This window comes from Hermetia illucens, chromosome 6 (assembly GCF_905115235.1).
Source record: "Hermetia illucens chromosome 6, iHerIll2.2.curated.20191125, whole genome shotgun sequence".
NCBI lineage: Eukaryota > Metazoa > Arthropoda > Insecta > Diptera > Stratiomyidae > Hermetia > Hermetia illucens.
In genome coordinates, this window is record NC_051854.1 from 56106159 (window position 1) to 56131132 (window position 24974).

A 24974-nucleotide genomic window follows, 5' to 3' on the forward strand; every position below is an offset into this window, starting at 1 on the left:
AACGATTACAAAGTTGATCGAAAAAAATGGAGGAATGACTCGTTAAATTACTTAGGGAATATGCCAAATCGCGTCACTATACGTTCTGGAAACGAACTATCGCCTGAAGGACATTGGGAAAGGTGACTGGAGTATCTGCAACTAATGCGGTGCCCAATTTTCTCAGATTCAAAATGACAACTCCTCGGAAACAAAGGAAAATTTACACGCTCTCCACTTTTAGGAAATGCCCTTAGATGCGCATAAGCACAGATAGGAAAATATCTGATTAGAAGGGTCTGTCGGTCCCTTCTCTCAGCGTTACCTAGTCTAAAGCCATTTAGGAAACGATTTCGAAGCTGTCTAGGATATTTCAATGGAAAATCTGATCCGGAAGAAATTAAAGATAAATACCGCTTTGAAAAAAAAATATTATTTGAAAAAGTTTCTTTCGAAATTACCGAATTTCAGCCAAAATCAACAATTACAGAATGAAGTCAACAACAATTCTTATAATAATCTTAAAAGGTAACGTAACATGGGCATATGGGTATAATGTTGAAACTGTCGACTCAGGTCAAGAAAATTTCGCAAGTTCCATTAAATGTGAAAGCTCTTCTTATTATTTTCTTCGATTTCAATGACGAAATTTCTACATTTGATCGTTTCCTCAAAAGGAATACTACCTGACAAATATGCGTCGCTTTCGTAAAACAATTCGGCAAAAACGTACAGAATTGTGATAAAGAGCTAGTGCAGCAGAAAGGACCGGACCAAAAAGGTTTTAAAATTAAGAAAATTATCTTTCATCAATCCTCTATACTACAACGATTGGGATGAGGTGGTCGAAGACGAGATGAGCAGCATGGTACAGCCGCTTCCTGAAATCTGACGAACCCATCACGACTGAGAAGAAAGCCTACAAGACTCCAGAATTTTATAATTCAGAGATAAATCAGTTTTTCTTTCTCTCAAAAAGTGTATTCCATTTGGGATTTATGAAAGAAAAACATCTTCAAAAAAGGAAGGAAGTGTTGACACAACACCTCCACAGACACTATGATTCTTGGATTGTCTAGAATTTTTCAGCAACTCAGCTTTTCTTAGTTTTAAGTAGCGCAAACTCCAGTAACATTTTCAAACGGAAAATTGAAGATACTAATTTCCGTTTTAAGCTACAATGATCGGCAACCCTCCAAAGCCTTGTTAATTCCACCTACCGCATGATCGAAATCGTTCGTTGTTTAAATTTGGATCGCGGCATATTGACAAATAAACAAATTGACCGTTGGTCAAAGATCGACTCAGTGTTTCAATCGCTTGAAGTACTTTTGTGTAGGATTTGAACTCTGATGAAGAGGAATCGAGTCCATACAGTCACGGCGACTGCCATGAGTAACTGTCTTGCTTATGTTATTGTTTTGTTAAACTTTTGCAATTCGATGATGTGCGCCCGAACCAATATAAAGCAAATGCGCTTGGAATTATTGTGTTTTCAGGAGTGATTTTTTGGGTATTAATCCTTGATTTGTGGATAGTTGAGATACTGGTGTCAGTGTAGAGCTTATCAGAAGGTAATTGGCAAAAGGAGGCAACTTCAGACTTCATAACCAACTAACAAAAGAAAACTATGCAGCTTACGTTAAAGGTCCGGTTACTAAGGTTCAGAATCACTATCAAATATCCTGGTTAGCACTGTCACTCAAAAACGTTTAATATCAGGATCAATTAAGTCTATAGCACACAAATTTGAATCTGTTCACTATTATACATACAAAGAAAGAAAATTCAAATTTCTACTATCCAACTGTCGTCACTTATTTTCCTCTACGTTTGTGTTCCTTTCTGTAATATTTATCCACTGTTTTGCTAAATGCATACGTGATCACGCTTAATTACTGAATAAACACACAAAATCTAAGTTCATTCTCCAGCAACAGATATTATTACCTCACTAATACCTGCGGTCACCAATGAGGTGGGCCGTAGTCATAGACACGAACAAAACGCTATTCTGAACATTGGTGCTTCCATTCCAAGTAGTAAGACTGCATGCATAGTATAGTACCCAACTGCTCTAGGTAGATGGCATCAAGACTCATCTACGGCTATGGAAATCTCCAGCTTTTGTTTAAAGCTCGAAAAAATAAAACAACAAAAATGTGAAGAAACAAAAAACCTGAAGTTACAGGTTTCATTGCATTCACGTCGTTCTGTCGAGCTACTGGTTTACGCGCAACAATCATCTGACTCCATGCCAGCAACAATAACAATAATAAACAAAAACGAAACGAATATACATTAGCCGCATTCTAACAATAATAGGTGACGCAAAATATGCTTTCAGACGTGGAAACAGTATCTTAAAACAGTGACTTACTTAACCGTTTGAAGTGACATCTTCTAAGGGAAGAAGACGATATTAGTGAGAAAGTTAGGGATTTTCCGTTGCAAAAAACGGCTGTTAATCGATCGGTGCATTCAAAAGAACATTCTTGGATTAGCAACCAAATTTCAGGTTTCATTATTATCTATCACAAGAACCACTGGAGTTTGACCTCGCAGCCTTAACTTATAAAAGAGGGTTCATTGTATGCCCTCAAAAATATTAGTGCTCTTGAGAGACGCGGTCATTATCAACACCAGGTAGACAACTGAACTCCAGAACTATGGGCTGAGTGTATTATCTTCATTAACGGCAGACTCTAATTACAGAGTTTGCCACGCACGTGGCAAATCGAAGTAGGTTTTCGTCACGCCTGCAGATTTTCACTTTTTTCATGCTTATTCACAGAACCAATTCATTCTTTCACTCAACTTCCATAATTTAGGAAGTGTTAACATGCAAAAACCAGTCGCATTAGAAGTCCAAAGAAACATAACATGCATCCGGGAAGTGAAAATGCATATGGTTCCGTTGCATATTACTCACTCATCTAGAGTTCATCTGCGTAAATAGGAAATCGACAGGCAATATCACTGTCGCCTGCACTACTTCCAGTGTTTTGAGAATGCCACAAAGAAACAAACAAAGGCAATAATAATATAACATTGATGGCCGGTGGTCATACAAATTCTTTCTCTTCCACTAAATGAAAAATGTTACATGCACGAGTGGACACTGTGTAGGTGAGCATGCCTCAATTTTTCACGTACGTGCTATCCGTGCAGTTTATAATCGTCAACAATTCAAAGATGTCTCAGAGGACCGGGTTTTTTTTTTGTTATGAATATTGTGAATACGGGAGTTTTCTTTATTGAAATTAATGCATATTAAAAGTCGTCATAGAAGTTAGGGGAGGAAAATGCAATAGAAAGAGCAGGACAGCAACGGAGAATTCTAGATTCAAACATTCTTGAGGCACTTGTTCAAAATAAAGTTACAAACTTAATCCTGGTTAGAATAAAGTCAATTTCAGATCAATATATCTTTACAGTATAAATGCATTTAATGAAGTGAAAAATTGGAAATTTATTTGCAACTATCAAACACTAAATTATAATCCACATTGATTATGACTAGTCTTGAATTTTTGATATTTTGATGTAGGGGGCTCGTCAGCAGCTACTAAGTATAACTTCTTGGTAGTGAGAACTGATGGTGCAATATCTGCATCAATAGTTGTACTGTTCTCAGGCTCAGAAATGCTAAGCTGGTTGAATTCTAGGAAGACGAAAAGAAGGAAGAACTTGAAGTCAGTTCTTGCTGCATATCTACTCTAACGTGAGGCATACATTCCTTATGTCATAAATAACATAGCGCCACAATTCATATCAATATGACTGTTAGTCTCATTAGGATTGGCGCCCAACGTGGGTCCTTCTACTCAATTTCCCCAAAAATATAGTAATGTACTATTATTGACCTAATTTGAGCAGATATTGATATGGAGAGTATTTTGAGGCCTGAACACCATATAGCAGCTTCGTAATTTTTTTCAGATTTTTCGGTTTGTTAGTTTCTGAGAATGGGTCCGTAAAAGAAATCATGACTTTCCACCCCTCGCACTGTCCGCTTTCTAGCAAATGTCAAAACTAAAACCGGCTTCGAAAAGTACTAATCGAAACCTTACATTTGTACCCAACATGAGTATATTCGGTGAAAAAAAATTTTACACCCCCTTTTGCATGTATGGAGAGACCCCCTTAATTCCAACGTAAAAGGATATCACGCACTGTATGCCTGGGTGTTCACAATTCCCACCATCTCACCAAATTTCGTGTCAATCAATATAGCGGTTTCTGAGAAAAGCGCGTATGACAGACAGACAGACCGAGCTGAAAATAGCTCCAAATATGTTTGCGACGTGTTCCCCGCATGCCTTAAAGAAGGAACATTTCCTACACAATGGCAGAAACAGAAATTAATACTAGTTCCCAAGCCAAACAAACCTTTCAGACCAGCTTTGTCCTACAGGCCGATATCCCTTCCCAATAATACTGACAAACATTCGAAGAAGTAATCTATAACAGATTACTTCCAATTGCCGAAAAATATGGCGGTCTCTCCGAGAATCAGTTCAGTTGTCCTAGTAGCTAACATAGCTAAGACTGCACTTGACAAGGACAAATGTTGTGCACTGATCACACTCGATGTGAAAAACGCCTTCAATTCCGCTAGATGGAGCAAGATACTTCCCTAAGTCCCTAATCAACTTAGACGTGGCAAAGTACCTGGTGCATATCGTTGCCGCCTTCCTAATCGATAGGGTTCTGTGCTACGAATCAGATGAAGGAATTAAATTATAACAAACGAAATACGGAGCTCCACAAGCGTCCGTCCTAGGGCCACTCTTGTGGATTATTATGTATAACCGAGTACTGACGCTAGATCATCAATCAACGTGATGCTTCTCAAAGGATTTGTGTGGGGTATGTTAAAATATTTATAGGAGCTTCATATCCAAGTATTATTCGACGAGATTCTTCCCGGCGAAATAAAAGGAATTTCCCTTTCACAACTGGACCTGCAAAACCACCGCAGCCGTTGTAGTTACCAAAATGGAAATGGAACAGTGGGTATGTTCCTTGTGCATTGAAAACTCAGTATACTTTTTGGTAATGTAGTCTTCCAGCAATGGATCAACTATAGTTGGGAACCATTAGGTAACTTGTTAACAAACCTCGGTTTTTCGGAATGTAAATAAAGGGCCGAGAACTACGAGCTATCTACAGATACGATATGATAAAAGTCTTTTATCATGTGATTGTGTGTGTCCAGACAGCTGAGTAGTTAGAGCACGAGGCTATCGTACGGAAGGTCGCGGTTCACATCTCACTGGTGACAGGGGAATTTGTATCGTGAATTGACGTCTGATACCAGTCAACTCAGCTGTGAATGAGTACCTGAGTCAAATCAGGGTAATAATCTCGAGCGAGCGCAATGCTGACCACATTACCTTCTACAAGGTACAATAATCCTGTAGTGTACCGTTACGATCTTCAATGAAGTGCTCTAATACATTTCAACACCCTGCGCCAACGATTATTATTATCATATGATTGAAGCAGAAGCGTTCTGCATCTCCACGAATGATAAGTTGCTAATTTTTGCCTTCCCTAAAAAACAATCACTGATTACCACGTCAATTTCGACAACTAGTCAAGAGCAGTTTACCACCGATATCCAGCATGCATGCAGTGGTGACTACGTTGCACGATTTGTTGAAATCACTCTGGCTGTGACGACTCCTGGAGAGCACCCAGGCGATCCTCGCATGCGTCTTCGGTTCTTTAGGGGCGTTGTGGCCGATAAGGTGCACGAGGTGCACGCGCGTCCAACAATAGCGGCCGTGCAGTAGCCTTCTGACGAAGTTGGCGAGCTGAAGCGCAAGATGGCCGCGCTAGTGGCCAGTATGGCTAAAATGAGGGCGACGCTGGACGCCCAGCGTTCGGGTGCCAGGTCGCGAGCTCGCTCGCGGTGTACTGCTCGAAAAGGGCGACCGGATAGCAGGTCGTCAGGACAACCTACGGACCGAAGGATTTGTTGGTACCATCGCAGATTCGGCGAAAAAGCCACCAGATGTACGATCCCGTGGAAATTAGCGCCTACCTCAAAAAACTAGGTCCGCAGTAGGTCCTGGCGTCGGACACCGAGAACGCAGTGCCACGTCGCCTAACAATTTATGACCCTCTCAGTAGGCGCAGTTATCTTGTAGATACTGGTGCGGAGGTTTCGGTTTTTCCCATATCCCGGCATCATCGGCTATTTCCTCAACCTTTGAAACGACGGCAAATTCCTCGCGCATTAACACCTACGGGTACAGGCAAATGGATGTGAGTCTGGAATCGAGGATCAAAACCAAAAAGATTACACCAGAAGAACGTCTTCCTGGAAAACCGAGAAAGCGTTAATAGGACATCCTTAATGCTGACAACAATTCAATGCTGGGGATTCATAACATCCCAAAACTTCATTAAAGAAATTATGAAAAACGGTTACTGGAAGTATATTTCTCTAAAAACTGTCGTTTTCTTTCTGTCAACCACGATAGTGATATTTGCGGCTTTTATTCTACCGAATCAATTGGCATCTCTTAATTGAAAACCAAACCAGTTGGCCAAAGGAAAGCAGACAATTAATGTGTCTCAGAAGTAGCCTTAGATTTCATTTCTAGAGATAAAAAATTGAAAATAAGCTAATATGCAGACCTGATACTACAGGGATTACGGTTCGAAGTGAGATGAAAGCAGAGGACTAAAAGGATATTAAATTGGTGGTTCTAACTGCTCCTATATTCGTCTATATCCAATAATTACTCGGTCTTAAATTCTGTCTTTTACAATATTTAAACAAAGAGCAAATGAACTCTAATACAGTTCATCATCGTTCAACACAAATTACATGCTTTCAAAATCGCAACACACTATCAAACTATTGTTAAACTCCGCATCTTATCATGCGATGTGACTCACAGCACATACATATCAAGATGCATTCAACTTTGTCTCGCATTTATAGAACTAACCAAGTAAAATAATAAAGAAAATTATGGTAACTTAAGCGCCTCACTTTTGCCATTCTTCATATGTTCTTCCACGGAGTCCTTTTCTTATCACTAATCAGCGAACAAACGGACGGACGGACATATATTGCGAAATCGAGCGTGGCAAGTGGTCTATGAAGGTCAAATGTGCAAGACAGCCACCAACAACAGTTAGGGAGGTTCGTCAAGCTACTGTGCTGATACTTTAAATGACAACAGCAAAAAAACTGGCATTGGTACTGGCTCTTAATTCTGATAACAAAATTCAAACATTCCACATCATCTAGTGAAGTGGAATCAAGATGGAGCAAAAAAGGAACGAAAATATACCAAAGACATAAAAAAAAGTCAGGAAAGGCAAAAAATATTTATGTATGTTAGAATATAATCTTGTATTTGACTTTTCTATTCGCAGTGAACCTTATCTCTGGAATAATAATTATTAGCTAAGACAGACGTAAAGACGTGATATTTTTAGTTGACTTTTTTGCCTGGTTAATTTATTATTTTTTGATAAATGTACATGATAAAAATCAAATAGAAAAAAAAATTCTCTGGAGTATATTTCACAAAAAAAAAATTTAACTCTCAAGTAAATCTAATGGCAAATTTGTGGAAAACTGTTTACACACTTTGCTGTGAGAAAAAAACTGTTCCTACCATTCCTGACCCAAGTGAGACCCAAATGACAATTAAAAATATATTCAAAGGCCCTTTATTCGACATAGTATCAGGGCGAAGTACCTGGGGCCATAATCAATTCTAAAAGTTTAGAATTTTCGGAGTGATTGAGCACCTTTCATACTATATGCTTCTCCCGTTTAGCAGTATACAGAGAACAACTTAATTTCGTTGATACTCAATGGCAAGAGTCCTCGGTTCCTTTAAGATGAAAAAATGCTCGCAAAGGCCAAAAAGTTAGAAGGCAATCATATTAACAACTGGTAAACTATGCCAATTGCCAATTGAGATCACAGTAGCTTGCATTTAGTTTAAAAGGTCTAGGAAAGAGCTACCCCCATTTGAATGCGTAAGAAACCTTACAGACTAATCACCCAGTTACGAATTTTGATAATCGAAATTGAAGATGAATTAATTTAGAAGTATGTGCCGATGTCTTGGCGTGCGAAGTACTCAATATCTACAACTAGACCGAAAACTTTTGACAGAATAAATTAAACAACCACCTCCCCCCCGCCCTCCTGCTTTAACCACAAGGCCTCCCCCAAAATCAGAAATGAATAAAACAGACTCATAGACAAGCGGCATTTTGGTCAACATTATGAATCATGGTAACCATATACATCACAAGTACCAAGCACTGCCATATCCCCTTCAGGCAGCCATAAACATCCAGGTTCTCAGCCAGGATTCTAACCGATATTACGAGATCAAGATCAGGAAGTTGCCACCTCGACCACCTACTTACTGTACGTTGCTCCTAGGGCAGAAATCAGTAAGCGTCTTATAGTCTCTCCCATAGATGAAACCGTTAATCGTAACTCTTTTTTTAAATGGCTGATTTGCCCGGAAGGCTCCGTGGACTAAAAAAAAGTACGAGAGTTTCTGCCATTTATCAGATAGGTGCAGACACAAGATTCCCTGCCAATAACAAGAAACGCCTACAAGGAAGATAACTGCCAATGACAGCAATAATTGTAGATCTTCTCTCGTTTTGTGACCGTACTCATATATGATTGCCATAAACCCCCGTTTGGGTATTTCGTGCCAACACCTACGAACCTACGATTTCTGACAACGTGTTTTCAGCTCACCCCAAGACTCTTCAACAAGTTGCACTTTTCCTCCACTGTTCTTCCTTTTTCCTACTTCCTTTTTCCTGAAAACAAAGAAAAATACAAAAGCAGCTTTGGATTTGAAGTTAATCTTGAAAGAATACTTCAAGTGCCTTGAGAATGCAAGAAGTTGTACCAGATAATTATATTAAACTATCACGAAACAAACGTCATGAGCCGTGATGAGTCTGACTCAATGATGATGGTATCCCGTAGAAGAGTAAATACCCTGAAAGAGTGGAGTGGGAGTTTTGTTGCCATGCTATATTATGACATATAACATATAAAGCAGAGTGCAGATAAACATCATGAGTGGAAAGAAGCCTGTAAAGAATATTTGATGGAAGTACGAGGAGTACGTGATTGAATGACCCCAATTTTGAAAAGTGATTCATGAAAATAGTGGTTCCTTGAACAAAAGGAAGGCCTGGCAGGAAACGCGCCATTGGGGGCACTTTTAGCAATCATGGAGTCGTTTGAGATTTATGAAGAGGAGAACATTCAAGTTCATTTTACTACGATTCAATGCCACATACTCATGTCAACCTACGTATGAATTTTTTTTTTAAAGAAATACAAAACAAACCAATTAAAACCCCAAGAAGGCTGCATACAAAAGATTCGTATCCCGGCGCGTTGCTTCAATTTTTATGATTAAAGAAAAGCATTGCACATGTTTGACCTTCTTCAATCACTTACGCGTGAAGAGTTCTGTGCATCGTTTTGATAATGATTTTGATGAACGATAGTCTGGTTGGTCCCGTAATACCAGGGAAAAGAAGATGCAGTAATACTGATATAAGCCGCCAAAGGAATCCCAACTTTTCCACTCATGACTCGACTAGTTCCGGTAAAGAAAGCTTGGTGGAAACCGGACCAAATGCTTACTCAAAAACCTAAAGCAATCTTGTCATTTCCTTAAGAAAGAGTTTTTTGAGAGTAAACAATTTAAATGTATTGAAACCATTATGGTGTTATGTGGGCAGGTCATAAGCGGTAATAGAAATGCTACTATCAACTATTCAAAATTTTAGCTCATTTTACCTTCTACGAGCAGTTTTAATCAAAAACTATCTGGTGAGATGGTGAGGCGTTTGAAATCAGAGAACACACGATCAACAAATAACTTGTGAATTTCACGAATAAAGACTTCTTCTAAAGCGGGTAGCACAACTGTAGCTTACGTAATTTCGATGACGAAAAAGGCTTATATTGATCAATCACAACTGGAAAAGCCTATGAAGTTCCAGAAAAGTAAACAAACATCCTCACAGAAGCAGTCAGATTACTGAGGAGCTGGACATCGAGGGCACGGACTTCTTTATAGTAATAATTTGTACCTACAGGTAGATTCGTGAAGAAGCTCGATTAATGAGCACCACAAGATTTAAGTTGAACCGAATTTGCACAACAATTTCTCATTTGAGATGAGAAATGGAAAGTGTATGACAACATTTTCTTGAAAAGTTACTAATCTGAAACTTCAAAAACTAACCAGACTGTAATGATCTGCTACTACCGAATTTGAATCCACTATAAGTTGTTCAATTTGACCAGATAATTATTCCTAACCTCTACTGTTGATAAATAACGAGACTGAGGAAAGCAATCAGAAATGATTGTCCAAAAATTAATGAAAACGGTTATCCTCCAACCGGATGAGAGACCACGTACATTTTTGGTGATTCGACAAAAACTTAAGAAGCTGGACTGGGAAGAATAGGCTTATTCCAGCTGCAAAACTGTTTATAAGAAATAAATTGAATCCTTTTCGGAGTGTAGGCCATCCCAAAGCCGCTTTCCTAGACAACAAAAACAACCATAAAACCATTAGAATGCTGAAAATATCCCAATCAAAGTAGCACTTACACAATTCCTGTAGCACAATTAAGCCCCATCATGCCTGGCGTCAGAGGGAGTGGAAAGGGAAGGATTCCCCTGGGTGACAAGTTTTCTATGGGGCCGGAATTACAATTTTAATGAAAAAAATGGGACAAAAGGGGGTCCGAATAATGTTCACCCCAAATCCGTATATTTTCAGGTCAGGCCAGCATTTTTTTCTCTACGGCCCTGAGCCCCATTTCTTCTTCGCAACATCCAGAACTTTTAAACTTTTGAAAGATAGCTCACGGGTAATTTCTAGCATAAAAGATAAAAGGGATGTCCAACGAACAAATTTTCTGGATTATTGTCGATGCCAAATTCTTGGCAAAATAGGTAGGTTAAAAATACATTCTACAATACAACGACAGATTGTTTTTTTTAATTGGGGACGATATCTACGATTAAATACACTACGGTTAGCTCCTTATTAAAAAAAACAATCCGTCATTTTATTCAAAAACTGAGGACAACCAAAAATTTCGGCACGAAAAAACACATTCTAGAAAGTCAAATCTCGGTTATAAAGTAAAGTCTTCCTGCACTCTATATCCTCGAATAGAATCGTTAAATTCAGTTTACTTTGAGTGTGTGCGCAGCATTGAAGGAACGCTATCAAAATCACCCCTAAAGTTACGCTACCAGAATTACTGTCTAAAAAATTAATATTCTCAAAATAACAAAGAACGTCTACCTTTTTCTATGTTGATATTTCCGCATGTTTTGCACAGTAAACAATGACTGTCGCCCCGAGCACTGAGGAATATGAAAACGAAAAGCGGACTATATTTTTCCTGTGACAGACCTTTGCTGATCTCCTCATGTGTCAAGATAATATCAAGAAATTGTCTAGCAAACCAGGGGAAAAGTATAATGGGTTTACTTAGGTCTCCAAATCGAAATTCTGGCAAACACCTTGAATTAGTGATAAGCAACTTGAACACGAATATGTCAATCTCTAAGGCTTCACTTTCAGATAAATCACTTTTTGATAGAATCTTCACGAAAATTGTTGGAAAACTTCGATAAAGGTTTCCGTACTATTTACAAGAAAATTCACATATCCACTCGGCTTCATAAATATCACATTTAAACTCTCCATCTGGATACTTTAAAGCCGCCTATGATAGCATAGCCAGGGTAAAACTGTACACGGCCATGAGAGAATTCGGTATCCCGACGAAATTAATAAGACTGACTAGGCTGACCCTGACCAATGTGCGAGGCCAGATAAAAGCAGCAGGATCACTCTCAAGACCATTCGACATCAACAACGGTCTACGACAAGGGGATGCGCTATCATGCGTCCTCTTTAACCTGGCCCTCGAGAAGGTGATCCGTGATGCTGAGGTGAATGCAAGAGGTACGATCCTCTTCAAGTCCACCCAACTACTCGCCTATGCTGACGATATCGACATCATGGGAAGAACCACCCGAGACGTTCAAACTGCCTTCATCCAGATCGAGCAGGCGGCGCGAGATCTTGGGCTGCACATCAATGAAGGCAAGACAAAATACATGGTGGCAACGTCAGCACCGAAGACGAATCAACCAACAACATCAAACCGCACTGGTCAAACACAAGCACGAACAAGAATAAGGATAGGAGAATACAACTTTGAGACCGTTGACAATATCTCCTATCTAGGGTCGAAAATCACAACCAATAACAACTACGATGATGAAATCCGCGCACGGTTGTTGTCAGCCAACAGAGCCTACTTCAGCTTACAAAGACTGTTCCGCTCGAAACGTCTCACCATAGGGTCAAAGCTCTTACTGTACAAGACTATGATCTTGCCAGTCCTCATGTATTCCTCGGAAACTTGGGTTCTTAGCAAGAAAAATTGCGAACTCTTGGCCGCGTTCGAGAGAAGAATCCTCCGAAGAATTTTTGGCCCCCTACATGAGGATGGACGATTCCGTAGCCTACACAATGACGAAATCTATGAGCGATACCATGACCGTCCGGTTGTGGATAAAATCCGGCTCAATAGGTTACGGTGGGCGGGTCACTTAATCCGTATGGATGAAGATGATCCCACCCGGAAAGTCTATAAGGGCAATATCTATGGTAGGAAAAGAAGACGAGGCAAAACCGGGATGTCTGGAGTTCCTTATTAAGGCAGGCCTAGACCGGATACCGGTTGTTGCGCCGTTGATGATGATGATGATGATCTGGATACTAGATGCAGATATTATTATCCTACCTCATCTGTTCCATTTGCTTTAATAAGATTTCAGGTATGGTCATTACTTAACAACTGCTTTCGGTTAAAGTCACCAGCTTATCTGCTTGGCATTTACGATACTCTAAACGTCATGTTAGAGCCCTCAGACCTCTCTGAACTATAAATATAACTGCCGTTTGCACTTGTACTATATGAACCCCCGGAAATCATTCATTTATATTCATTCGGCACAGATTATTTATGCTCAAACAGACAGAATCATCTGTTCTAGTTTGGAAATTTGCTGAACGTCCATCTAAAACTAAAAAGTACAAATTGCTCAACATACCTGGCTGGGAACGTTGCAAGCGTCTCATAACTATTCCCTCCTTGTATTATCCCCTGATCCACATTCCCTGTTGTATACACATTCCCTCGTTGCGTTACATTACTCAGTTGCGTGAAGCTTTGCAAACCAACATCGTCATGTGATAATCCCGAAGGGCTACGTGACTCTCCCCCGCTGCTTGTCGAATTATTATTATGATACGCAGCATCCTTCAACTGATTTAAGTCGGCGGGTGTGGTTAGAGTCAAATAATTGGTAGTTTCCTCGCCATGACCACCCAAATGATGGTCATTCAGTGAACAATTCTCGTCCTTCAACGTATCCTCAATAATCTCATGAATGGTCTGAGTAACTTGGGTGCTATTATGCACAGATGACCCATGAAGGGGTTCGCTATAAGCTGTATAAAGAGCGACTCCGCTACGCATGTTGATTGTGTTCAGTGGTTGGTGATGATGATGATCTTGAGTAGGATGTTGATGATGGGGGTCGTGATGCAAGATTACTGGTTGATGCTGGTGACCATGGGGGACATAGGTATCGTAGTCGCCAGGTTTCTTTTCAGAGTCCTTGTGAAGTGATAGATCGTGGGGATTGTTGCAACAATTCAAATTCAAGTATTGTTCGTGATCTTCACCGTTTGCCGGGACAATCGTGGATAAGGTACTATAACGAATCGGCGAACTGTTAGATTGATGCTGAGGAACACTGTTATGGTCAGCACTGTGGTTATTGCCTCCTACTAGTTCGATATAACGATTACTTGACCGATTTGATATGATCACCGTGTTATTGGAGCCGCGGTAACCGATCGGCAGGATCACTCCGTTATTATCTGTAGTCACTGAGTTGTTGTTAGTTAAAAGAAGAAGATTGCTTTCGTTATTGCTTTCACTGTTCACACTGTGCTGAGGATGGTGGTTATTCCTGCTAGTATTATCTTTATTATTGTTTTCACGATCACTACAATGCACGCCCGTACTTTCGATCACAGATGTCGCTGCTACTGATACCGGTGTCGATCCAATGATCGTAAGTGAAGTCGCTGTTGATTCGTTCTCCGAAGATGCCGGGTCTAGAACAACCGTTGCCGATGAGGGTGATCGCAGAACTGATCCGTCCACCCCTGATAACGATGTTGATATTACCGATGGCGATGAAGATATCGATAGGATTGATCCTCCAGCAACCGCGCCAGGATCAGTAGCTGCTTCGTTAGTGCCCCTGTCGAAAGTATCTGTTCGTGTGTGGGTGTCGCCGTTGCAACTCTTTACGACCGATTGTGGTGATTGCTGCTGATGGTGCTGATGGTGCTGATGATGATGAACACCGTTTTGTCTTGGTGGTGAGACGACAACTGGAGCTGGCAGTTTCATGGCAACAGCAACCTCGTATGCAGTGTCCGTTGCTGGAAATGAACGAAAACGAAACAAGCAAAGAATTAAAAACGTGTCGCTCTTGTGCATGTACGCCTACAAAGCTGAGCCCTGCTCAGTCCTCAGTCCACAATGAGACAATACAACCAAAACCAATCTCTGCCTGACCATACGGCACGGAAAAGAGAAAATCCATTCCTCCGGCAACATTTTTCCGCTTGCTTGACCCGCGCCGAAAAGAGATAGTGGATACTAATTAACAATGTAAATATAAACTCAACTCACCACCACATGCGGCCTCTCGTCCGCACACAACACGTCTGCCTGCAAATGTACATAGCTCGAAATTTCGACGCCCTCTTTTCTATTTACCCAATACGATATGCATCGTGTACATAAAAACAAAATACCCGTCGAGCTCACACAACCCATGATTGCTAAGTCGACTTTCCACCAGATGCAAACGGAGACAAATTACATATGAATAAGCCTACACAGGCGTCATTGTGTGTAGTCGAGTGGCCAGCATGGGCCTATAGAAGCAGGCAGAAGGCCCGAGAGATCAGCAATAAAACCAAGATCGGAAGAAGCGTCTCCGCGATCAATCCCAACCCCAGGCCCAGGCACACCACAAACAACAATGATAACAACATGGCCGACAGATAATGAACAGAAGCCTAGCCTGCGGATGCGCACTTGCGCTGATCTTCATCTCAAACAGGTCTTTTGTGCGATCAGACAAGAAGATCATCTTCTTTAGTTATCTGCACGCTCATTGGTCAGCTGCAAATGGGCTGTATTGGCTTGTTTTGTGCTTGAGGTGTTTTGGAATTTGATTAGATTACCCATCGCCGTGATAAGCCAGAAGCGCCAGATGACTAAACTATTTGGGATGTACATACATTTGTATGTGCATGGACTGCGGTAGTATCTCTTATTGGATGCGATCAATGACTATGCAAATTGATCCGATAATAGGACTCTATCTTGATTATCTTGGGTTAAAATTTTCTTTTGAATTCAAAGATCATCATTTAGATTATTAGACGACATACAGTCATGGAGACATAAGTATGTACAAAATCTGCTTAAATAATTTTAAGCTTTTAAAACTCATACCAAATATTGTAATTTCAGAATGATCCCCATTAACTCTAAAATAAAATTCTCCCACCTAATGGCATCAGTTATTTAAATCACCAAACCTGAGGACCCAAACATAATTAACAGCCATAAAATAGTTCCTGGGGTTGTAATTAAAAGCCTGAAGTTTTCCTATACTTATGAAGAGCTACCTGAGGATATTGTCATGAAGTATAATAGCATAGGGTTGACCTTTTATTAAGACCTGAAAGAACATGTCGCTAAAAAAAACAAAGTAAAGGCAATTGAAGAACCTTTTTCCTTTTATGGATCTAGTTGCAATTTTCAGGGCATACTTTATATTTGAATCTGAATATATTTGGGAACTCAGGACAAATTAAAACAAACCAGAAATATGTATGTATGTATAAGGTTAAAATTTGATTTTGAGATACCTACAAAAGAAAGAATAGATAGATACATCTAACATATCACGTTTTAATTGACATCTACAACTTTGTTAATAATAGCAGGATTTGTACGTAACTTTCCAATATGATACTCTACATTGTGATCTATATCATATCTATTTTGCATTTCTATTGTGAACAAGTAAATTTCTAAAATATAATAGTAAGTTATTTTAAACTCTATTCGAGCTCCTATCGAGATCGAAATTATATTGAGCTCTAGAAGTCATATACGTACAAAATCTTCAATTTTTCCACGTTTTTTGATTAGGTAGCTTCTGAGAATGGGTGCTTTTTTCGACCCGACAGGTTTCCCTTCAAAACTTATGTCAAATCTAAGTTTTAGAAAATATTAATTGAGACCTTTCATTTGATATTCCGTATCCTTATACTTCGTGAAAAACAAATGAACACCCCCTTCTTGTATGCATGTAAAACTACCCTTAAACTCAACATGTCGAAGGCAATCAGATGGTTCTCATCATCATCGATTATCCTTGGTCTTTATCAATATTCCTTAAAATCGTCACCTTTTGTTTCCTAATAACTCAGTTTATCTTAAAATTAATGCTCACCATTCGTCTTTTGAAGTTGATTTCCAAGTAAATCTTTCAACCATACATAGCCTTGAATAACTTTCTTTCACCAATTGTTGCATGAGTTGCAAAATTTATTTATTTTATTATGCGTTCTGTATTTAAAAAGCTTCTTCCTTCTTTGATCATCTTTCCTTGTTCCTCTGTGTGAAAAAATCTAGTTTGGTTTACCGTTCGAATCAATGATACTCTGCGTACCAGTCTTGGTTGCGTTCCCCTCGTTCAGATTGTACCGAAGATCGGGCTAATATCGTAGCCCTAAAGTTGTCGACTAAAACTCTTCTAAAGAAGCTTCTAGCTACTTGCCCACTCCTCCCGCTGCTATTAGATATCAAATACGCCGATTTTACTGGCAACTCCTCCGAATCCGTATTTTTCTTCAATTTGTAGTACTTCTGCTGCTTGGTCCCACTCCTTTTCTGGCATAGATGATCCTTCCATAGCCAGCACATTCTCCATTCCTTTTCTAAATCCTTCCATTGTCGAATTTCTTACAGTTTTGGTATTAAGGACGGTTGTGCCGGCATGCCAATTTTTTCATAAATAAGTGCGTTTGTCCGAGGGTATCTTTCCAAACAAGTAAGAGGAAAGATGATGTTAAACTGTTCGAAAACTACCGCCCAATATCTATCCTCGATCTACAAGATTCGCGAGAACTGCCACCCATGTCAACCGAAGCGCTCAACTGTCAATAATTTGCTATAGTTTACTAACTTAGTCGCGAAGTCTCTGAATTATAGAAAATATCTCCATGCAGTCTATACTGATTTGTCCAAAGCCTATGATTCTATTGACCATTCTCTACTTCTCAACAAAACTCCGATCGTACAGCTTTCCATCAATTGTTCTCTCTTCATAGCGATCGTATTTAAATGGTAGGTTGTCTACAGTCTCCTTCTGTTCAGTCGCCACTGCTTTGTTCCCTCTATCTGAAGTCCCCAAGACCCCATTCCTGACCCATTTCTATTTTCTTTCTTCATAAATGATCTTCCTTCATAAAAATAAAACTAGGTAGCTTGCTCCTACTACAATATATTTTAATAGTTAGTAAATACGTATTTCGAAAGCTACTTACTCTCTTCCTCAGTACTTAAGCTACTCCTAGCGTAAGTACTGAGGTTTTATTTTTATTTAGAAGAACTACAAGCATCGGAACGATAACTATTTTAAGATGATCTTCCTTCCTTATTTACTTACGTACCTGTATTCTTTACGATGGCGACGTAAAGCTATTTTCTGTCATTGATTAACCAAATGAACAAAGCTGCGTTGCCTTGAAAGAAATCTCGGCACCCTATTTCTGCCGTGCGTTCAGAATATGTTAACACTTAATGTTATACGTTATATTCATTGAAAACTTCCCCTTCGTCATCTATTTAACACCTTGATGTTCAACCTTCATCAGCGATTGAGTACTCGTTTACTTTTAAGCTCTTCCCTAAAAAGAACCTCCCCTAATCATTTTACTCTTATGACCAAGTTTTCCTGCTATAACAACGAAGAACTTTAATAGACGCTTGCATCCTGTTCAAACTCTGTAACGACCTGATGGGCTATTCCATAGCCTCCAAGATACCGAGTTAGCCGTGAATCATGCTATAAAGTTCGCGCCATCAGTGTTAGTTTCCGAAGTGCCTTTCGCGGAGCTCTTTATTACTTTTATTTCCCTGTACCTAGAATGCTTCGCGATTACAATCGTTTGCGGCTTGGTCCTTCGGCTTCATCCTTTGCCCCATTTCAAAATAAGGTTATAACTGCATTGTAAATTGAATTTACACTACATATTACAATGTCATTGTAGTAAAATTATTTTAAAAAAAAATAAATAAAATCGGCTTTACCCCTGTTGAACAGTGCATTCAACAACAAGTAACAGAACATCCTTTGCCTAACCAAGCACTCACGAGGACCCTAGTATATCGAATTTTAGTAGATGGACTCTCCAGCTCTCCAGTGTCTCATAGAGCAAGAAGTGGTCTCCCAAGTAATCCCTCAATATCCAGAAGAGGTATCTACAACTCCGCCATGTTATTTACATAGCATGCTGCTCCCAAGCCTAGATAAAGAAGGAGAGTTTTAGAGAACGTACTTTGTACTATCCTCAGTAAAACAAAAATAAAACGCTGAGATCAAGAGAAAGAGATAAATGGAGTTATTCCACTCTGTTTAATCCTACTTGATCTCTCTTGGTGACAAGTCCCGCGACCAGAGAAATGTATCCAATGTCGTTAAAAATAAGGTGATCCCTCTCCAGACGGGACCACTTTCAACCAAATTGACCACGTGTTGATCGAACGCCGCCACCCCTCAGCCTTGATGAATGTCACAACATATAGGGGGGCCAATATAGGCTCGCATCATTATCGTTGGCATGGTGCTCCGAGCTCGAATATTAATACCACCCAGAATCCCCTCTGACAATCAGGTGAGAGTTAACACTGAAGCCATCCACAACACAGCCCTCCGCGACACCTATAAGAGGGAAATGGATGCCGCAATAACCGCAGTCAACAGAGGACCTGGAGATGAAGCATCAACAAATAATCTTCGCAACCAACTGATGAACGTGATCATGGATACGGCCACAAACATACTTGGCCCCAGCTGCAAAAGGAGTCGGAACGGCTGGTTTGACGATGAATGTAAGCTGGCAACGGAACGGAAGAATGCTGCATACCGAGTAATGATGCATTCTCAAAGAACGCGGGCACGCGCAGAGACTTATCACGAACTCCGTCGAGCGGAGAAGCGACTTCACAGACGGAAAAAGGAAGCCTGGGAGAACCAACAAGTCTGTGAACTAGAAAACTACAGGGAGCAACCGCACCAGACCCGAAGGCGAAAGTTTTACCAACAAGTCAACAGGATGAAAACTTATACACATCGATGCTCATCCTGCCGAGACAAAGAGGGAAATCTGATTTCCGACAGAATGGGCATATTAGAGCGATGGTTTAAGTACTTTGATGAGCTACTAAACAACCAGAACATCGGCGAGTTGGAGGTCCCGCCAACTGAAGACGACAGACCAATACTGCCACCACCAAGTTTAGGAGAAACAGTCCGTGCAACTCATCGGTTAAAAAATCATAAGTCGCCAGAAGTCGATGGAATTACAGCCGAATTGGTTAAATATGGAGGCGCCCAGTTACACCAAGTGGTTCATCAACTTGTGCTCAAGGTATGGGACAGCGAATCAATGCCTGACGATTGGCAAAGACGCATTATCTGTCTCATACATAAAAAGGGAGATATCACACAGTGCAGCAATTATAGAGGTATCACGTTACTGAGTATCATATATAAGATATTCTCTACTTCTTGCTAGGCCGGATAGCCCCATACGCCCAGAACATTATTGGCTCATACCTAAGAGGCTTCACTCAAGGCAAATCAGCAACAGATCAAATTTTCTCTCTGCGGCAAGCGATGGAAAAACTGTTGGAATATGGACAACAGTTGCACCATCTGTTCATCGACTTTAAAGCCGTCTATGATAGCAAAGCCAGGGTAAAACTGTACACGGCCATGAGAGAATTCGGTATCCTGACGAAACTAATAAGACTGACTAGGCTGACCCTGACCAATGTGCGAGGCCAGATAAAAGCAGTAGGATCACTCTCAACACCATTCGACATCAACGTCGGTCTACAACAAGGGGATGCCCTATCATGCGTCCTCTTTAACCTGGCCCTCGAGAAAGTGATCCGTAATGCTGAAGTAAATGCAAGAGGTACGATCCTCTTCAAGTCCACCCAACTACTGGCCTATGCTGACGATATCCACATCATGGGAAGAACCACCCGAAACGTACAAACTGCCTTCATCCAGATCGAGCAGGCGGCGATTGGTGCAAGATCTTGGGCTGCACATCAATGAAGGCAAGACAAAATATATGGTGGCAACGTCAGCACCGAAAACGAATCAACCAACAACATCAAACCGCACTGGTCAAACGGGAAGAATAAGGATAGGAGAATACAACTTTGAGACCGTTGACAATTTCTCCTATCTAGGGTCGAAAATCACAACCGATAACAGCTACGATGATGAAATCCGCGCACGGTTGTTGTCAGCCAACAGAGTCTTTTTCAGCTTACAAAAACTGTTCCGCTCGAAACGTTTCACCTTAGGGTCAAAGCTCTTACTGTACAAGACTATGATCTTGCCAGTCCTCATGTATTGTTCGGAAACTTGGGTTCTTAGCAAGAAAAAATGCGAACTCTTGGCCGCGTTGGAGAGAAGAATCCTCCGAAGAATTTTTGGCCCCCTGCATGAGGATGGACGATTCCGTAACCTACACAATGACGAAATCTATAAGCGATACCATGACCGTCCGGTTGTGGATAGGTTACGGTGGGCGGGTCACTTAATCCGTATGGATGAGGATGATCCCACCCGGAAAGTCTATAAAGGTAATATCTATGGTAGAAAAAGAAGACGAGGCAGACCCTGCCTAAGATGGAACGATGGCGTAGGCCAGGACGCCAAACAGCTTTTAGGGATATCGAATTGGTGGCCCTCGGCGCAAAACCGGGATGTCTGGAGTTCCTTATTAAGGCAGGCCTAGACCGGATACCGATTGTTGCGCCGTTGATGATGATGATCATGATGAATGAACGGGGTTTTGCGGTAATGTAGATGAAGATATTGCGTTGGACAAGTGGCGTAACATGCCTTGATCACATCCGAAATGAGGATCTCCGCAATCGATATGGAGTTACACCGATCATGGAAAAGTTGCGAGAGAGGCACTTTCGATGGCAATGGCCACGTAATTCGCGCTAAGGAGAATTCACTTGCCAAGATTGGTCTGAACATCGAAGTCGATGGTAAGCAACCAAAATTCGGACCGAAAAAACGGTAGCTTAATACGCTGGATGGGAGTCTCGTGACTGCATCCAGATCAAACCTTCGATAGAACAAAATGGCGCAACCGATCACGACGTCAACATATATCGGATTCGGACTCAAGATTCCCAGCATCCTCAACAAAAAAAGTCACTTCGGGCTGGTTTAAGTTTGAACTTAGGACGGATTTCACTTCAATATAATTCGCCCTCATGTCGTGTTTGCAATTATATATAAATGGAACGATTACTACATGTTGCCACTTTTGGTCACGCTGCTTCCAGGGCAGAGGTGAGGCAGCATCTGATGAGTTGCCTTTGCCCTGGTCGAAACCGTCAGTCAATATTTTTGACAAACTTGCTTCCCAAGTGGTGCGGGCCGTCATCAAGTGGATGCGGGTTCAGGACTCCCAGCATCCTCAACAAATAAATCCTTTATTGTGCATGAATCTTTTATTCACCTATCACCTATTCACATAATCAAGGTTGACAAAATGTCAGCACCGATTGTGAGTTCAAAGTCAGGAAGGAACTTAGTGGTCATCGCGACTTTATTGTCCGCTTCTCAATTGGATTGTGCGGCGGCTCCAGGTTGTGACCCTACTAATGGGGAAGTACATACAATATCAGCCACTAGTGCTTTATGGCTGTACCAAATATTTCAATGGTCCATTGTACGTAACAGAACCCATTTCTTCCAACTTTAAATATTTTTTAAGATATAACCGCTTAAAATTCTACATTTTTGATACATAAAATATTTTAGTAGTCCTAAATTTTATGAAGCAATTCCAACTAGTAAATGTTTTTTCACAAACGCGATTTTATAGCGATTTAAAAATCCATTCATACATTGGAGTAGCAATTAAAAATTTTCACAGTACGCATTTATAGTTAATTATTTTCAAACAAAAATGCTATAAAATCGACTTTCGCTCGTATTCGAAACTCTAAAAATGCTATCCATAACCCAAAAATGTATTTGGCTACACAGAAAATCATAAAAAAAATTAACGACGACAAGAAAATATTATGGTTGGGTCAAGATCTGATGAACCCTGAGAATTCTCCTTTTTCGCTTTTGAAAGGCTTTCCAAAGGTCAAGCAACGCTCATGCGTCAGGGCGACTTTATTGTAATTCAATACTCGGGTCTCCTTCAGTCTTTTCTCCGTAAGAAAGTCTGAGAGAAAGGGAACAAGCCGACATTGACTCAACTCAGAATGTTATGCTTCATTTAAAAAATACGTTCCATGTCAATGGGTAATTAGTAAAAGACGTATATCTCCCAGAAAAATTATAATTGCCTTCGCGATTGAATTGGTGTGTGTGCGTGTTACTAAGGGAAAATTTGAAAATTTCAAAATTACGAGTAACAAGTTGTCACGCTCTCTAACAGGTTATTTTCAACTGAAATTGTTTTTCTCGGCTTTCGGTTTTGCATTTTTTGTTGTTTCGAATAAAAATTGCAATGTCAACATTACCACAACATTTTACTTAATTAAAAACCCTCATTTAACCTTCTTACGAAAGTATCATCTTATCAGCCAACAAATCGAAAAAATCTGTTTTAAAAAACAGATTTAGATTGTATTTATGTAAGCGTTTACTTTATTTCATGATTCCCATGATTTTACTTCATTTTAGTCGAAATTTTATTTATTTTTTACTGTACTATTTATATAGCAACAGAACGAAAAAAGTTGGAATATAATTATTAATTATGCGTAGAAAAAAGCTGAAGATGTCTGAATAAACGTTTGAACTTTTAAGAAATATGAAGTTGAGAAAGGAAAAATAAGCAAAAAAAAAGAAAAAATAACAGCACAAGGCTTTTAGAAGGGATCAGAGGTGACTTCCAGACAGCACGTTTTTTGCCTTTAGACTGAAGTTTATGATTTAAAGACGCTTGAATTCCGTCATTTCTTAATTTATTATCATTTAGAATACAATATGTACCTAACAATAATAATTTTCTTAGAGAGATTCCAATTAAATTCATTAGTTAGGAGAAGCTCTGTAAAGTTTCTGGTGTTATGAATATTTCCATAAAATTGTCTGGCACCGTAATATTTTCATCCTTTCTTACTTTAATTTCTATCAACATATTCGAGATATCTGACCTCAAATCATATTTACATAATTCTTTTTTCTCAGTTTTTAACACATTGAATCCATCTCAAATTCTACCCAAGCCACGAAATAACATTAAATCCTTCAGCAGGCATGTTTTCAGAGTAACGAATGGTCAATAAATTGCCAAAAGTCACACTCATGATCCAGACAAATATGATATATTGAATTTGGCCCAGGAGAAATGGTCAAGGGTCCCGAACAACCTAATAAATATGTCAAAACATAGACCATGTTAAAGTGTTCACTGGGAAGGATAAACAGTTTCTCTGCTGGCATGTGTGTTACCTCAAAATTTCTGAAAATGTGCGAGAATCTGAGTATCTCGTAAAGAATTTAAGTGTAATTTGAGATACATTTTCGGACACCAAGGATTACAACAGGAACAATTTAATAATAACACCCTATTGAGGCTGTGTTTCGTATTTCACACCCATTGAGAAGTATAAAGAAAGGGTTAATTTTTTGACTTTAAAAGTTTTTGTTAATGTAAAATAAGATTCATTAAATTACAATTATTATACTAGTAATCTTGTGGGATGAATTAGTACGAGATGAGATGATAGTTGAGGAGCTGATTAAATAAAATTTTGACAATGAAATACTCCAAGGGAGTCAAAAAGTTTGTAATCCCACCCGATTGCAATACCAGTATATAGTGCTCCGATTCGGTAGTGATGTCAAGGGTTCAGAAGAAACGTTGAACTTACGTCGCAACTGCTGTGACACGAAAAAAAACCTGCCTGTGTGAAGTATTGCATGCTCCTCATCTAATCATAAACAGAACAGTCGGAGGGGGGGGGGGGAGTATGATAAAGTATAATACCTAAAGTAGTGTACACCTTCAACCAAAAGAAAATCAACAGTTTTAAAAATTGCAGTGTTTCTACCGGAAAAAATTGAAAAATATGGCACAAAAGTGTTCGATTGTACATAAATGCGATCCATATGGTGAATTTACTAGACCGACACTCGCCACTCTGCTACGAATATAGTCAAATCGTACAAAGGAAGCCAAGTCCACCCACAGCTAAGCGCAGCTCCACAGAAGTGTCCACTGACTCGCGGCTAATGGAAGCATTTTTATACAGTTCATCCCCCCTCCCTCCCAGCCCAATATCTTTAAGGCCCAAAGTAAATTCTAAATCCAAAATGATCGAAATTGAAATTAAATCCTCAGTTCCACAGCAATATAATAAAAAAATAAAATAAATAAAATAAAATAAAAAAAATAAGGGAGATGCCCCGTGAAAATTGGCAAGGGTTGATCATGCTAGCCCACACTAACCGCAAGAGACCGATCGCT

At 39.8% G+C, this 24974-nt stretch overlaps 2 protein-coding genes across 5 annotated transcripts in view; one reads left to right on the plus strand and one right to left on the minus strand.

Moving 5' to 3' along the window:
• The window catches only part of LOC119659851 (thialysine N-epsilon-acetyltransferase), a 147018-nt gene that overhangs the window by 61119 nt on the left and 60925 nt on the right, over positions 1-24974 (plus strand). The gene's annotated exons all lie outside the window — the stretch shown is intronic.
• The window catches only part of LOC119659849 (box A-binding factor), an 85390-nt gene that overhangs the window by 29419 nt on the left and 30997 nt on the right, over positions 1-24974 (minus strand). The window contains exons 1-2 of one of the 4 annotated variants that reach the window (XM_038068150.1): positions 14824-15222; positions 13163-14570 (exon numbers count right to left, since the gene is read on the minus strand). In XM_038068150.1, the coding sequence (XP_037924078.1) occupies positions 13163-14538 (1376 nt within the window). In that variant the 5' untranslated portion in view covers positions 14539-14570; positions 14824-15222. Of the gene's footprint in view, positions 1-13162; positions 14759-14823; positions 15223-24974 lie in introns of those variants that run through there. The other 3 variants (XM_038068148.1, XM_038068147.1, XM_038068149.1) reach the window with 3 other exon arrangements.